Source organism: Neoarius graeffei, chromosome 21 (assembly GCF_027579695.1).
Source record: "Neoarius graeffei isolate fNeoGra1 chromosome 21, fNeoGra1.pri, whole genome shotgun sequence".
In the NCBI taxonomy this organism is placed as follows: domain Eukaryota; kingdom Metazoa; phylum Chordata; class Actinopteri; order Siluriformes; family Ariidae; genus Neoarius; species Neoarius graeffei.
This window is the reverse complement of record NC_083589.1, coordinates 45,412,449-45,429,326: the sequence shown is the minus strand read 5'-3', so window position 1 is coordinate 45,429,326 and position 16,878 is coordinate 45,412,449. Positions and strand designations below refer to the sequence as shown.

General features: G+C 39.0%; 1 protein-coding gene across 4 annotated transcripts in view; it reads left to right on the top strand.

Moving 5' to 3' along the window:
* Window positions 1-16,689, top strand: part of pparaa (peroxisome proliferator-activated receptor alpha a) — a 45,199-nt gene extending 28,510 nt beyond the window's left edge. For all 4 annotated transcript variants that reach the window (XM_060903220.1, XM_060903219.1, XM_060903217.1 and 1 more), the window contains 4 exons: window positions 2,391-2,529; window positions 5,138-5,337; window positions 10,973-11,441; window positions 15,075-16,689. In XM_060903220.1, the coding sequence (XP_060759203.1) occupies window positions 2,391-2,529; window positions 5,138-5,337; window positions 10,973-11,441; window positions 15,075-15,319 (1,053 nt within the window). In that variant the 3' untranslated portion in view covers window positions 15,320-16,689. The remainder of the gene's footprint in view (window positions 1-2,390; window positions 2,530-5,137; window positions 5,338-10,972; window positions 11,442-15,074) is intronic.
* The last annotated feature ends 189 nt before the right edge of the window (window positions 16,690-16,878 follow it).

Sequence of the window (16,878 nt, the reverse complement as noted above, 5' to 3'; positions counted from 1 at the left end):
TTACTGTAACTTAAGAAAGGGCTTTACGTGTTACAAAATACTGACTTGTACAAAAGGAAATTCTATTTTCTGTTGAGTTCATGATAAAACTATTATTTCGTGATAAGTGTATGAGTTGCAATAAAACTACTTTGTAATTAAATCATCACAGTTGTTAGCCTTTTTCGTGTAACTCTAGCGTCACCTGACTGACCAAAGCAAAAGCATACTATGTACATTTTAGGTCACAGAGACTTGGTCATGGTATAACTTTGTTCTGTAAACACTTGATTAAACTCAGTGAGTCAGCAAAACCCAGGCTATTGAGGTTTAATAGACATATCAGTCAAATTATTGTGCAGTGTTCAAACTTTGTTCACATGGAAGTGTAATGCAAAGCAGTTCTCAAACTCCCATCTGTCTCTAGACTGTAGCCAGCATGTCTTTATAATTTGACTTGGAACGTTATTTTTTCAAAATTGTGCATCTCGTGTTCATGTTACTTGGAAAAGACTTTTCAGCAGTACAGCCTTAATCTCAGAGGAACAGATCTGGCACAAGGGTTTACAAATCTCATATCAAATCTCAGCACATTGCCTGTGAAGTTCTATAGGCATACAGATGGTGAACTTTACATTGACCTGAGCATGGTCCAATTTACTCTCTTCCCTCAAGCTCTAAAGTCTGATGGGTTATTATTATTTTTTTTAAATTTGACTAGCCATGCCACTTGCAAGAGGGCTTCACTTAATATTTGTTTTTCTAAAATTTACACTGTAACTTTTTAAGGGGAGCAAACTTGTTTATTTATTTAATAGAGACATATTTAGGTGGCTACATTTTTATATTTTGCATTTTTAGTTAAGCATGAAAAACACATGATAAATAGGTACAACTGACAAGCACAAAAGACAGGTCTTTAAGGACTGGCATGTGTGATATGTTCATTTTTAACACCCTGGCATACGGCTATGATTGCTGTGTATCAGATGAGTTGTTTATAGCCCAGTCTCCACTCGACAGTAGCGTGAATGTTTGTTCCCATGGACATGCACGTGTTTTTGACTCATGCCTATGACCTAAAACATCAGGGGTTTTTTTTAACCATGGCATGGTACCTAGGCAGCTGACATGAATTATTTAAAAATCTAGATCTCATGACTAGATGCAAATATCTGTCTGGTACAAGTCTCACTGGACCTTACACTCACGTACATACACATACCCCAAAATTTAGCTTTTATGCCCAAATAGGGTAAAGGCTTAAGTGTATCTGATTAAACATGAATATTTCTAATTCCTATATGTTCTATTCCTCTACATTTCTCTTTCTGACCTTGCCTCAAACTTTCCCAACTGTCTGACCTTAGACACAGTTGGCAAGAACATTATAATAGCGGCCATTACCCAACATTATTCCAGTGCAAATATATGATCATTAGCATCCAGTACCAGTCAAAAGTTTGAACACACCTTCTAATTCAACCTTTTTTTTTTAATGAAAAGACACTTCATGTCTTAAAGTAATGATGGACTGTCGTTTCTCTTTACTTGGTTGAGCGGTTCTTGACATAATATGGATTACTACAATTACCACATAATTACAGTTATATTCCATATGTTATTTCATAGTTTTGATGTCATCAGTATTGTTCTACAATGTAGAAAATAGTCAAAATACAGATAAACCTATGAATGAGTAAGTGTGTCCAAACTTTTTACTGGAACTGTACAGACATGTAAGAAGGCAATCAGTCAATAATGTTTTTGGTTGATTTCAATTTATTGTCACAGTTTTTGTGACATCCAGTTCTTGTCATGTTCAGTTTGCATGGGATAAAAAGTAAAAGGCAAGCGAAATTACAAAGGTGAGTGAAACAGCAAAGCGATTATTTAAATCACAGTAAGGGAAAAATAAAATACAGGTAAAATACAAAATAAAATACAGCAGTACAAAATATGCTGTGAGCACAATAACTAACTAACCAACTAAATAAATAATAGAACTTTATATTAGACTGTACAGTATGGTATAAGAATTCTGGTAATAACAGTGCATAGTTATACTGACAGCATGATTAGTTGCAATGCCTTCAGCTTTGACACTGTTTCAACTATCAAGACTGGACTTTGAAATTAAACACAGGGCAGTTTGTGGGTGGATACTTTTGTTTTTCTTGGAATTTTATTTACTGCGAAGGAAGATTGTTTATAAAGACAATTGTTTGGCAATCAGTGAATCACAGATCACAGAATGTGCCTTATCACAAGGGCAATCTACCCTGTAATAACATCCAATTTGCGATTGTTATAATTTACTACTAGGATGTTGAACTTGACTCTATAAATCAAAACAAGTAAATCCATCTTTAACAATCTTTAAATGCCCACCCTGTATGAATTCTCTGCAGGGCTTCTTCAGGAGAACCGTACGCCTGAAGCTAGAGTACGACAAGTGTGAGCGCAACTGTAAGATCCAGAAAAAGAACCGGAACAAATGCCAGTACTGCCGTTTCCACAAGTGCCTCGCTGTGGGCATGTCCCACAATGGTGAGTGCTCCGTGTACATCTTGGCTCTGGCTTTCAATACAGAGCAGCATCATATTTTTATAGGTTTATGCTATAATTACACAGCCAGGTATGCCCTTTCATTACTTTATTGGTCATTATGTGGTAGAGCTTCCATGAAATCACTTTGTAGGTAATCACAGTGTAATCACTCACACTGAATCACATTCCATTAAAACATTAACATAATACTCTTTATATAATTGGTTTTGTTTGGTAAAATAAAATAAAATCAGTATAATAAATATTGAAAATAATGAGCCAGTACATTTTAAATAAGGATAAAATTGCACTTAAAATAGTCTGTGGTCTCAATTTTTGTTTTGTCTTTGTTTATTTAAAATTTTTTAAATGTTTTTTATCCATTTAAAATTATCTGCGGAATAAGCATTACATTGGCATTTTTCTGAGTTGGATGCTGTATACTGAAGATGTGGTCTGATGCTGTGGCTCTCAAATTTGGCTCAGGAGACAAACATAAAAAGTATTTTTTTCTTTTTTCCCCAAACCCCTATGACTTGGATGACGTGGAGTTACACTAGCCACTTTTAACACAGGACTTTGATCTCATCAACTCGTCAAGGACAAAGCAGTCTGGTTCTGTGGGAAAATATTTCACGACAAAGCCTCCCGCTCATCCTTACCTATCTATACTCTAGACCACTTTGACCAGTACATAAGCATATAGAGTTTACATACAGACATGTGTAGTCAGTGGAGTTGTTTGTGGCCTTGCTCAGGGTTCACTTTGAGTCCAAGTTTATATCACACCTACTTAGACCATCTGCCAACTTGTACCCTTCCTAGGAATGGTGACATGGTGTATTTCTCTAGTGTCTTTTATGTATGCTTGAGTGGGTACCTATGTACAGTGGTGCTTGAAAGTTTGTGAACCCTTTAGAATTTTCTATATTTCTGCATAAATATGACCTAAAACATCATCAGATTTTCACACAAGTCCTAAAAGTAGATAAACAGAACCCAGTTAAACAAATGAGACAAAAATATTATACTTGGTCATTTATTTATTGAGGAAAATGATCCGATATTACATATCTGTGAGTGGCAAAAGTATGTGAACCTCTAGGATTAGCAGTCAATTTGAAGGTGAAATTAGAGTCAGGTGTTTTCAATCAATGGGATGACAATCAGGTGTGAGTGGGCACCCTGTTTTATTTAAAGAACAGGGATCGATCAAACTCTGATCTTCACAACACATGTTTGTGGAAGTGTATCATGGCATGAACAAAGGAGATTTCTGAGGGCCTCAGAAAAAGCATTGTTGATGCTCATCAGGCTGGAAAAGGTTACAAAACCATCTCTAAAGAGTTTGGACTCCACCAATCCACACTCAGACAGATTGTGTACAAATGGAGGAAATTCAAGTCCATTGTTACCCTCCCCAGGAGTGGTCGACCAACAAAGATCACTCCAAGAGTAAGGCGTGTAATAGTTGGCGAGGTCACAAAGGACCCCGGGGTAACTTCTAAGCAGCTGAAGGCCTCTCTCACATTGACTAATGTTCATGTTCATGAGTCCACCACCAGGAGAACACTGAACAACAATGGTGTGCATGACAGAGTTGCAAGGAGAAAGCCACTGCTCTCCAAAAAGAACATTGCTGCTCATCTGCAGTTTGCTAAAGAGCACGTGGACAAGCCAGAAGGCTATTGGAACAATGTTTTGTGGACGGAGGAGACCAAAATAGAACTTTTGGTTTAAATGAGAAGCGTTATGTTTGGAGAAAGGAAAACACTGCATTCCAGCATAAGAATCTTATCCCATCTGTGAAACATGGTGGTGGTAGTATCATAGTTTGGGCCTGTTTTGCTGCATCTGGGCCAGCACGGCTTGCCATCATTGATGGAACAATGAATTCTGAATTATACCAGCGAATTCTAAAGGAAAATGTCAGGACATCTGTCCATGAACTGAATCTCAAGAGAAGATGGGTCATGCAGCAAGACAACGACCCTAAGCACACAAGTCGTTCTACCAAAGAATGGTTAAAGAAGAATAAAGTTAATGTTTTGGAATGGCCAAGTCAAAGTCCTGACCTTAATCCAATGGAAATGTTGTGGAAGGACCTGAAGCGATCAGTTCATATGAGGAAACCCACCAACATCCCAGAGTTGAAGCTGTTCTGTACAGAGGAACGGGCTAAAATTCCTCCAAGCCGGTGTGCAGGACTGATCAACAGTTACTGGAAACGTTTAGTTGCAGTTATTGCTGCACAAGGGGGTCACACCAGATACTGAAAGCAAAGGTTCACATACTTTTGCCACTCACAGATATGTAATATCGGATCATTTTCCTAAATAAATAAATGACCAAGTATAATATTTTTGTCTCATTTGTTTAACTGGGTTCTGTTTATCTACTTTTAGGACTTGTATGAAAATCTGATGATGTTTTAGGTCATATTTATGCAGAAATATAGAAAATTCTAAAGGGTTCACAAACTTTCAAGCACCACTGTATATGCTTTCTAGATGTGTGTTAGTCTGTGTGTGCATTCACTTACCTTTGTTTATGTGAAACAGTGTCTTTCTGCATTAAATCATATTTATACTGTTTGTCTTTGTCATAGCAATTCGTTTCGGGAGGATGCCACAGTCTGAAAAGCTGAAGCTCAGAGCAGAGCTGCAGATCCCTGAGAAAGAGGAAAGAAAGACACAGCTGGATGACTGGAAAACTCTGGCTAGCCAAATCCATGAAGCCTATCTTAAACAATTCCACTTGAACAAGGCAAAAGCACGAGGCTTTCTCACTGGCAAGACCAGCACGCCGGTGAGCAATACAAGTCCATTAATTTGCACACTACTCTTCTTTTTCTTCACACGTTTACACCTGTTCATAGCTGTAAAGCTAAATATTATTAGTATTTATTCTCTTATTAGTGAGTTATTAGTGAGTTATACGCTCACTGTCCACTTTTAGCAAGTTTATAGTAACTCAGATAAGCATTCTTTACAACCGTGGTGAACAGAAAAGCATCTCAGAGAATCAAACCTTGATATGTATATGCTATAACATCAGATCACATCAGGTTTCACTCCTGTCAGCCAAGAACAGGAATCTGAGGCTATCATGAGCACAGACTCACTGAAACTGGACAGTTGAAAACTGGAAAAAGACCAGGTTATTTATTTATTTATTTATTTATTTATTTTAATCTGATAGCCTCAGATTCCTGATCTTGGGTGACAGGAGTGGAACCTGATGTGGTCTTCTGCTGTTGTAGCCCATCCACTTCAAAGTTTGATGCTTTGTGCATGCTGAAATGCTTTTCTGCTCACCATGGTTGTAAGAAGTGATTATATGAGTTACTATACCGGTATCTTTTCAGGCAGCTGAAATGAATCTGCCCATTTTCTGACCTTTCTAATTAACAAGGTGTTTCCACCCACAGAACTGTCACACTGTTTTTTTGCTTTTTGCACCGTTCTGTGCAAAATCTTGAGACTGTTGTGTGTAAAAAGCCTAGGAGATCAGTGGTTTCTGAAATACTCAAACCAGTCCATCTGGCACCAACAACCATGCTACAGTTAAAGTAAAAGAGACTGCATTTTTTCCCCATTCTGATGTTTAGCCTGTATCTGCACGACTTTATGCATCGTGCTGCTGCCACATGATTGGCTGATTGGATAACTGCATAAATGAGCAGGTGTAGAGGTATTCCTATTAATGTGGGCGGTGAGTGTATATTAATACATATTAATCAAGACACATGCTTCCATCCTCTCTTTACTGGTTATATCAGCCAATTGTTGCTTTCAGACTGAACAGCAACACAGTGGGCAGTCCATCCAGTCTAGTGTCTTTTTTTCTTCCAAACTCCTTCAGTGGGTCCTGACTCACATTCCTTGCTTGCTTAACTAGTCAAGTCAAGTCAACTTTATTGTCAAATATGCTATACATGCTCGACATACAGCACAGATGAAATTTCAGTCCTCTCTGACCCACGGTGCAAACAGGCAATGCAATAAATAAAAATAGAATAATTGAAAAAAACAAACAACAATATAAACAGTATAAACACTCTAGATAGGAACTAGACATAGACTAAACACTCAGACAAACAATATAAACAGTATAAACACTAGATAAAACAAGACATAGACTAAACACTCAGACAATATAAACAGTGTAAACACTAGATAAGAACTGCACACAGACTAAACACTCAAACAGACAATATAAACAGTATAAACACTCTAGATATGAACTAGACGTAGACTAAATACTCATATATACACACACACACACACACACACACACACACACACACATAAATTGGTTCAAATAACCAAACAGTCAAGGGCACTTGAGGTATAGCAGGTAAACATGAAACATGAAATAAGCAGTATAAACAAGCTAGCAGCTGTTAAGGTGAGGTAGTGCGGAATAGTGCAAATGAGCGAGGTAAAATGAGATGTGCGGTCCCTGAGTTCAGTGTGTTAATGAACGATGAGATGTATGTATGTATGTATGTATGTATGTATGTATGTGTGTGTGTTGGGGGGGGGGAAACTGTGAGGATGACATGTCAGATGCTGAAGGGGGGTGTGCGAGCAGAATCTGTGGCAGAGGGCAGAGGGGGGAGGAGGGGCAGAACAGGGAGGGAGTTGAGCCTCCTGACTGCCTAGTGAAAGAAACTGTTTTTGAGCCTGCTGGTTTGGCCCGGAGACTCCGCAGCCTCCTCCCCGACGGCAGCAGGCTGAAGAGGCTGTGAGATGGGTGGGTGGGGTCACCTGCAATCCTGATGGCTTTGCGGGTGAGGTGGGAGTTATAAATATCCATTAGAGAAGGGAGAGAGACACCAATGATCCTCTCAGCTGCTCTCACGATGCGCTGCAGAGACTTGCAGCAGGACACGGTGCAGGCGCCGTACCACACGGTGATGCAGCTGGTCAAAATGTTCTCGATGGTGCCTCTGTAGAAAGTGTGCATGATGGGGGCCGGGGATCTTACTCGCCTCAGTTTGCGGAGGAAGTACAGACGCTGTTGGGCTTTTTTGGCCAGTGATGCAGTGTTGTTGCTCCAGGACAGGTCTTCAGAGATGTGCACACTCAGAAACTTGGTGCTGCTCACCCTCTCCACTGCAGCACCGTCGATAGATAGTGGAGCATGCTGGGTGTGCTCTCTCCTGAAGTCCACAACAATCTCCTTTATCTTCTCCACGTTATTTATTTCCATTTCCATTTATATCACTTTCATGGTAGTAACTGAACAGTTCATAGTAGTTAGTTCATAGTAGTTACTGAACAATATACTTTAAAGGAGATACGCAGAACCTTTATTTTTAAATACATTTCTGAGGGGATAGTCTCTCCATCCTTGACTTTTGTATGCTGCATGAATGGGAATAAAAATTTTTTTTTTTTTTGAGAGTTAAAATTCACTGCAAAGTTGGCATTCGAGCTGCCCCATTGAGCCAGCCAGCCCTGAGTGTGTGACGTCACAGCAGGAACTGGTTTTAAGGCCGAGGCCTTTGACAGCTATAGACCAAATTCATAGAAATAAAAATTTATGGTGAAAGTAAGAAATACCGTTACTGACTTGCTCAACTAAGACTGATTCGACTTCATTGATTGTGGGTTGACTCTCATTAAAACAGGATAGTTGTTATAACTTATGCAACATACATGTACATGCATACATTTTCACTGATAAAACGTAAAAGGCTAATTAACTAATCAGATGAACTGAGACAATCACATTCTGAAGCAAATTAAATAATCTTATACCGGTAACTTAAACACACAATACATGTTACATATATTAAACTAAATGCAGGTAAACAACAAGTGTTGTTTTTGTTGTTTTGTATCCAAATGAGAGTCGAAGCTTACCCATCTGTGTTCTCACTTCTTGAAGGCCGGCTTTGTGGCCGATTGTTTTGAAACAATCTGACTTTCAGTTGGTCGTTCAATTCTCCGTTCGTTTGCTCCTTCCACGTAAGGGCAAGATATTGCTGCTGAGGCGAGCATATCCAGCAGAGAAATCAGACGGCTGGTCCACTCATTCTCCATTTTCTCCATACTGAGTACTCTGCCATTACTGCTCAGCTCAGGCAATTACTAAAACCCGGGACGGGACATCACCGGTTTTAGCAACAACCGTGGGGAGGTCACTGCCCGAGCGATAATATGTCATGTCACGTCCTGTCCCGTTCCGTCCCGGGTTTTAGCAACAACCCTCGGCTCACACTCCGGGAGAACTGGTGCAACTGAACTTACTTTCCTTTTCTTGTAGTTTTCTTTTCCTTTAATTGTTGGTACTGCACCCTCTTTCAGTACGGGCTTATAGCCAATGCTCCTGAACAGATCAGAGGTCTCACACGAGTCTTCAGTAAAATGTGCGGAGCAGAGGAGAGACCACTTTGTAGGTGCCCAATGTGCCCGTGAACTTCTTGCAAAACGCATCCAAATCTTTGCAGTTTGAACATTCTTGGGCCATGAATGCAACGTAAATCCACCTTCTGTCATGTTGCTGCACCCGCCAGCAACACATCTAGTATGTGGCATGGTGATAAATTAGCTCAAAATGGAGGCTTGAAGTTGCAGTCAGCTCTGTGTTTTAGTATAGCGAAAATGGCGATGAGACTGATAGCCTTCCTGCGGTGACATCACAGATGTCAAAATCACTCACTCAGACCGCTACTTAGATGAATCATTTTAATCATAAAAATTACTATATTATCTCATCTCATCTCATTATCTCTAGCCGCTTTATCCTTCTACAGGGTCGCAGGCAAGCTGGAGCCTATCCCAGCTGACTACGGGCGAAAGGCGGGGTACACCCTGGACAAGTCGCCAGGTCATCACAGGGCATTACTATATTAGATTTATTGTTAATGCTTAAAACTATTCCTATGTCATTCTTGAGGTCTCAAGGTATTTATAAACTAAAAGTGAGGCCATGGTTCTGTGTATCTCCTTTAAGTTCAAGAATAAAAAGGGTGAATGTAATCTGATAATACTGTATTGCTTGCAGGTTGATGAGTCTGTATTCTGCAATCTGTATTACAAAAATATCACATATTTAATGTATATAGCACCTGAAGCCAAAGTTTGCAGCCTTTGTCCCTGGTTCAACTTTTGAAATAGAGATAAAACAAACTACTAATCCTACATGCATGAAATGAAACTGATACAGTACCAGTCAAAAGTTTGTACACACCTTCTAATTCAATGGTTTTTTCTTTTATTTTTATTAATTAAAAGACACTTCATGTCTTAAAGTAATGATGGATGTCGTTTCTCTTTACTTAGTCGAGCGGTTCTTGACATAATATGGATTACTCCAGTTGTGGAATAGGGCTATTTACTGTATTTTTATTATTTACTATTTACTGTTTGATCTTAAAAGGATTAAGAAGGCAAGAAATTGCACTAATTAACTTTTGACGAGACACCTGTTAACTGAAAAGCATTCCAGGTGACTAACTCATGAAGCTGGTTAAGATAATGCCAGTAGTGTGCAAAACGGCATCAAGGTAAACAGTGGCTACACTGTAAAAAAAAATTATATATATATATATATATATATATATATATATATATATATATATATATATATATATATATTTGTTGTTTTGAATTAAAAAAGTGAGTAACCTGGTTGCCTTAAAATTTTGAGTTCATTAAAACTCATATAGTAAGTTAGCATAATGAGGCAATCAAGTTGCATTGTGCTGACTTACTATATGAGTTTCAGCAAACTTGAAATTTAAGGCAACGAGGTTAATCACTTTTTTAAGTCAACACAAATTATTTTTTACAGTGTACTTTAAAGAATCTAAAATATGAAACATATTTTTAACACTTTCTTTTTACCACATAATTGCATATGTTCCAGGTGTTATTTCATCGTTTTGATGACATCAGTATTGTTCTACGATGTTGACAGTAGTCAAAACCTGTGAATGAGTGTGTCCAAATTTTTGACTGATACTGTATGTGCTCATATGAAAGTAATCAATTCATTTATTTTAGCTCAGGTTTGACCCAGGGAGCCTGGAGTTGTGAGGCAGTGAGGCTATCCACTGCATCACCATTATGCCTGAAGAATGAATGATAAAAATAATAACCTATTTTTAATTTCTTAAATTTGTACTCAGATCTTTCTGTTTTGATTTATGATGGCAGGTTTTCCATAACTATGTGCCTTAAACTCTCTAAACTCCCAATTTATTATTCACTTATTCACCAAAAAACATATTACTCTGTAATTATTATAAGTTGTTCAAAGGCTAAAATAATATTAAGGAAACATATAGTTACAATGGTGAGAATGGTATGTGCATCCTGACATCGTGAGCTTGTATAGTTGCTTCTTAATACTCCCTCAATTACATTATTTCAATAGCAATTATCCTTTCATGTTTTTTTTTCCCCCACCCCTGCTATGTTTTCACCAGCCTTTTGTCATTCATGACCTGGACACACTACAGCAGGCACAGCCTGTTCTGGTCACCCAGATGCTGAGTGAGGGAAAGGAGGACTTTGCACTTATTGCTCAGGGGCAGGAGACTGAGGATCGCCTCTTCCACTGCTGTCAGTACATCTCAGTTGAAACGGTCACACAACTTACTGAGTTTGCCAAGGCTGTGCCTGGCTTCCCCAGCCTCGACCTCAATGACCAAGTGACACTATTGAAGTATGGTGTGCATGAAGCTTTCTTTGCCCTGCTGGCCTCGTGCATGAACAAGGATGGGATGCTGGTGGCACGGGGCAGCAGTTTTATTACCCGTGAATTTGTTAAGAGCCTCCGCAAGCCTTTCAGCGATATGATAGAATCCAAGTTCCAGTTTGCTATGCGATTCAATGCTCTGGAGCTGGACGACAGTGATCTGGCTCTGTTTGTGGCTGCCATTATCTGCTGTGGAGGTAAGTCTCAGTGAGTGGTGAAATGGAAATTCTCTTGACAGTTTTAGGTTATTGTCATGCTTGAGTTCAGACAAATAAATTCTTTCCAAATTGTATATTGATTACACAATTTGCTCATCATTTCTGCTGTGTATGCAAAACTGGAGACAGCTGGCCAGAGCACACCTGGCAAAATTAAAAATACATGTATTTTTGAAGCGAAGACAAGAAAACACAACCTCTGCAGCAAACCTCTGCTATATGAAATATAACTGTGGCAGCGGGCGCGTGGCCAAGCAGCAGTCTGTGAATGGAGGTCGGGGAAGGTAAGTGGCTAAGTCATTCCACCTGCTGTCAATTAGTGTGTGTGTGTGTGTGTTTGTTTGTTACAGGGACGGAGCATAAAAGGAGAGAGAGAGAGAGAGAGAGAGCAGAGAAAGGGACCTCTCTCCCCAACCACAATGCATGTGTGAGTGAGTGAGCGATGAAAGAAAGCAAGCAAGCTGAAAAGCCTGAATAAAAAGTATTTATATAAACATCAACTCTTGCTTGCCGTGCTTCTGTGCTCCACCCACATCAGGAAGTGTTACAGTGGTGCCGAAACCCAGGGGCACAGAAGCACGGCAGGTGAGAGTTGATGTTTATATAAATACTTTTTATTTGGGCTTTTCAGCTTTCTTTCTTTCTTTCTTTCTTTCTTTCTTTCTTTCTTTCTTTCTTTCTTTCTTTCTTTCTTTCTTTCTTTCTATCACCCACTCACCCACTCACTCACACATGCATTGTGGTTGGGGAGAGAGCTCCCTTTCTCTGCTCTCTCTCTCCTTTTATGCTCCATCCCTGTAACAAACAGGCACACACACACTAATTGACAGCAGGTGGAATGACTTAGCCACTTACCTTCCCGACCCCGCCCTCCATTCACAGACTGCTGCTTGGCCATGCCCCCGCTGCCACAATAACATTTGAAAAAATGAGTTGCTTTATATTTGATGGCCTCATTAGGCCTTAACTGACTCATTAAAACATGTTAGGCAGGTTAAAATGTGTCATTAGGAATAACAATTCCAGAGCATAATAAATTCTATGAGTATTCAAACCTTCTGCTAAAACTCAACAACCATGAGTTCCTCTAAACAGCTGACTGAGCTTGATGCCTACAAAGCAGAAGAAAGCTATAAAAAGATATCAAAGCACTTCCAGCTCACAATTTCCACTATTTGACGTGTCATTAAGAAATTGCAGTTAAGAGGAACTGTGGTAATCAAGATATGATCTGGAAGACAAATGTACTGTATATTTGGAGAAAAAAGGAGGAGCATTTTATGGAAAGAACACCTTGCCAACTGTTAAGCATGGGGATGGATCTATTATGCTTTAGGGTTGTGTGGCAGCCAGTGGTATGTGAAACACTGCATAGTAGATGGAAGAATTAATTCCAGTAAATATCAGCAAATTCTGAAAGCAAATGTGACACAGTTAGTCAATAAACTGAAGCTGAAGAGACTGGCTTCTAAAACAGGACAATGATACAAAGCATACCACAAAATCCACCAGGAATTACATCAAGAAACGCAAGCTGAAGCTTTTGGAATTTCCCTCACAGTCCCCTGACTTGAACATCTTTGAAAATATGTGGGTAGATATCAAACATGCTCTGCATATGAGATGGCCCAAGAATATCTCAGAACTAGAACCTTTTTGTAAGGAAGTGTTGGTGAAAATTCATTAAACAAGAATAGATAGACCCCTAGATACAAACAATGTTTATATCTGCTAAATGGGGTGTTACTATTTACTGACTTAGAGGGATGTTCAAACTTTTGCACAGGCCACAATTTTTTTTTTCCCCATTTTTTAACTTCATCAAATATAAAGTAACTAGAGTAACTCTTCATAAATATTTGCACAAAATGGTATTTCTTAAAATAGTATACTGCAGGGCGGCACGGTGGTGTAGTGGTTAGCGCTGTCGCCTCACAGCAAGAAGGTCCTGGGTTCGAGCCCCGGGGCCGGCGAGGGCCTTTCTGTGTGGAGTTTGCATGTTCTCCCCGTGTCCGCGTGGGTTTCCTCTGGGTGCTCCGGTTTCCCCCACAGTCCAAAGACATGCAGGTTAGGTTAACTGGTGACTCTAAATTGACTGTAGGTGTGAATGTGAGTGTGAATGGTTGTCTGTGTCTATGTGTCAGCCCTGTGATGATCTGGCGACTTGTCCAGGGTGTACCCCGCCTTTCGCCCGTAGTCAGCTGGGATAGGCTCCAGCTTGCCTGCGACCCTGTAGAAGGATAAAGCGGCTAGAGATAATGAGATGAGATGAGTTGAGTATACTGCAGAGGTTGTGTTTACTTCTTTTCACTTTGGAAATTAACAAAGGATGTCATTTGACCTGTGGTGCCCAAACCTTTGCATGCAATTTACACATTACTTTGTTTTTAGTAATGTTTACTACATTAATGTACAGTTATAGGTTTAACATATGTAGTTGCTTACTTATATACAAAAACAATTAATCGTTTGTGTTTGAATTCCATCTTTATTCCACAACCTCAGGGTGTGGTATGTCTCATCTACTGCCTACAACCTGTTATTCCTGTCATTGTAAAACAGGAAATATCATAACATCATAAAACCATTTTATTAAATGCTCACCCAGGAATAGATCACTCGCACACTTAGAGTGGTAGTGCCTGAGTTCGCTTAAAGTCAATCCCAGACTACTCGTTTCAAATGGGCCAGGAATGTGTTTAGTGGAACTGAGTTCAAAAATGTATTTCAAAATTGATCAAATGTACTTCTGGTAGAACAAAACTGAAAGATCCATCCATCCATTTTGGCATATCACTACAGTGATGTGGCCTCTCTGACAGCCTCAGCCATCAAAGCGCCTAGGGAACATTACAGTAGTGGTTTCCTGTTGCCTTCGACTGGATTATTATAAAGGTTTTCTCCTCTCAGCCATTCATACTCACATTCACACCTATGGATAATTTAGAGCCACCAATTAGCCTAACCTGCATGTCTTTGGACTGTAGGAGAAACCAGAGCACCTGGAGGAAACCCATGCAGACACGGGGAGAACATGCAAACTCCACACAGAAAGGCCCCCATCGGCCGCTGAAAGATACACCAGTGTTATTTTTGTAAATGTGAGGTGCTGGCAAAAATTCTGTCAAAATGTTTTATTTTGCTTAGAGAAACTACTACTACTACTGCTACTACTATTATTATTATTATTATTATTATTATTGTTGTGAACTTTATGAGACCTTAATGAGCTTCCTGTGTGTGAGGGCTTTCCTTTTCTGCTTTCTTCATCTCCATTACCGAGTGGGTGTTTGAATAAGGTTACATAATAATAGCCAAGCTCAGAGTGTCTTTGGTAGGGTTTTTTTTCTCCTTCAGCAAAAATATCCACAGATTCCAAGAGTGTTTACTCCAGCTGCAGCCCACAGGGTTCTGTATGGCCTGAGGATTTAACTATTGCCTGCTACATGCTCACTGTTTCTTTCACAGGCTCATTGTATAACATGCCATGCATGCTCTATATGTGGTCATTAATTTACCTAAAGAAATAGTGTTCAGTGTTTCTCTTAAACTATTTTTATATTTCTTTCTGTCTTTTGATACTCCGCCACAATCCCACCCCAACTCTTGCAGATCGACCAGGACTGGGAAACGTGTCACATGTTGAAGGCATTCAAGAAAGTATTATTCATGCTCTGCGGCTCCACCTGCAGACCAACCACCCTGATGACACCTTGCTCTTCCCCAAACTCCTGCAGAAACTAGCTGACCTTCGGCAGCTCGTAACAGAGCATGCGCAGTTGGTCCAGGACATTAGGGAAACACAGGACACTTCTCTGCATCCACTACTGCAGGAAATTTATAAGGATATGTACTGAACATTAAACTACAGGTTGGAGTTGTGGGTGTAGCTGGATATGAGGTAGCCTATGTCTAAATAATGCCCTCCACCTTCAGAACTGCAACAACAAGATTAACAGATTAACCTCTTAGTGGATTAAAAGATTAACCAGCGCTGATTAAACTGTATGGTTGTACACTAATATACAGCACCAGTGGCCAAACATGAACGCCTGTGGTTGTATGCAATGCCTTTTACTCCACAAGTTGTGGATCTACTACAGGGAATGATAAAGCTGAGTGCAAAAGTTTGCATACCCTTAGAAATATTACAAGTAGCCAGACCTTTAATTTCTCCAGTATCACAAATGTTTGTCTGTTAACTAAAATGTCCAAATTATGTGTGTTAATATATTAACAGTTAAAAAAAAAAAAGAAAAACTGCATCATGCTTCATTAACTTGTAGGCCCACATTTGCCTTTATAATTGCCTCCAACTTCCTTTGTAGCATGTGAACAGGTTTTGAATCCTCTGGCTTTTCATATTGGCTCCATTTGGCCCAATTGTATTGTTCTTGACATATCTGTTGTGACTCTTTTAGATGCCACACACTTCTTTCTTCAGATCACATTTGGAGATCAAGAGGGTCATGCCAAAAATATCTCTGTACAATTTGCCTCATGTTTATGATTCTTTGGATACACTATATCTCACATTTACTTTCTTCTATTTTTTGGAGATAAATTGTAAAATAGATGCACTTAACTTTCTTTCCATGGAAAAGAACACAGGGGATGCACACCTTTGTACCATTGCACTCAAATGTATGTATAGGCCTGTCAAATCCAAGCAAACTCTGAGGACTGCTTTGAGTGAACACTTACTTAATGCCTTCTGAAATCAGTGTGTACCACATAGAAAATGTATATATAAGTCTGTTCTGAATATGAAGTGCAATTTTCACACCATGCTAGAATACAGCCTGCATGTGGGACCAATACCTCATTTTAACTGGCATAGAGAGCCATGTATAGTAATTTTGTATTATAATGTATACAGTGTATATCACTCCAGCTGTTATTATCAAAGGATGTTATTTATTTCTGAAAATAAGAAACCTGTGTAATTAGAAAAGAGGATTATTTTATGATTGAATTGACGCAGAGGTAAAAGTTTAAGCTGCCAGCCTTTTGTGTGGTAATAGCACAATATGGTAAAAGCTGTATTATTTACAATTATGGTCAGTGATTATATAGGAATAAAGTATGTGAGTGTTATTATATGGAAATTTTTATACTGTATAGATGCTCAGGGACAATCAGAGTCAGATTTACACTAGAATAGATTACTCATCTTACTACAGCAGGTACACTACACTATAAGCACTTATTTTGAAGAAATTGTTCTTTATGGAAAAAGAAAAAAATAATATACATTGTGTTTGTATGTGAATGAACCTTGGTTAAAATGATTAATGTGATCTAACAGAGTAAGTAGTTCTATATTAAAACCTATTAACAGTTGGATTTAGTCTAGAATCTGCAAACCAAAAATATGTATATGCATACTATTATGAATAAAGGTAATTATTATTAT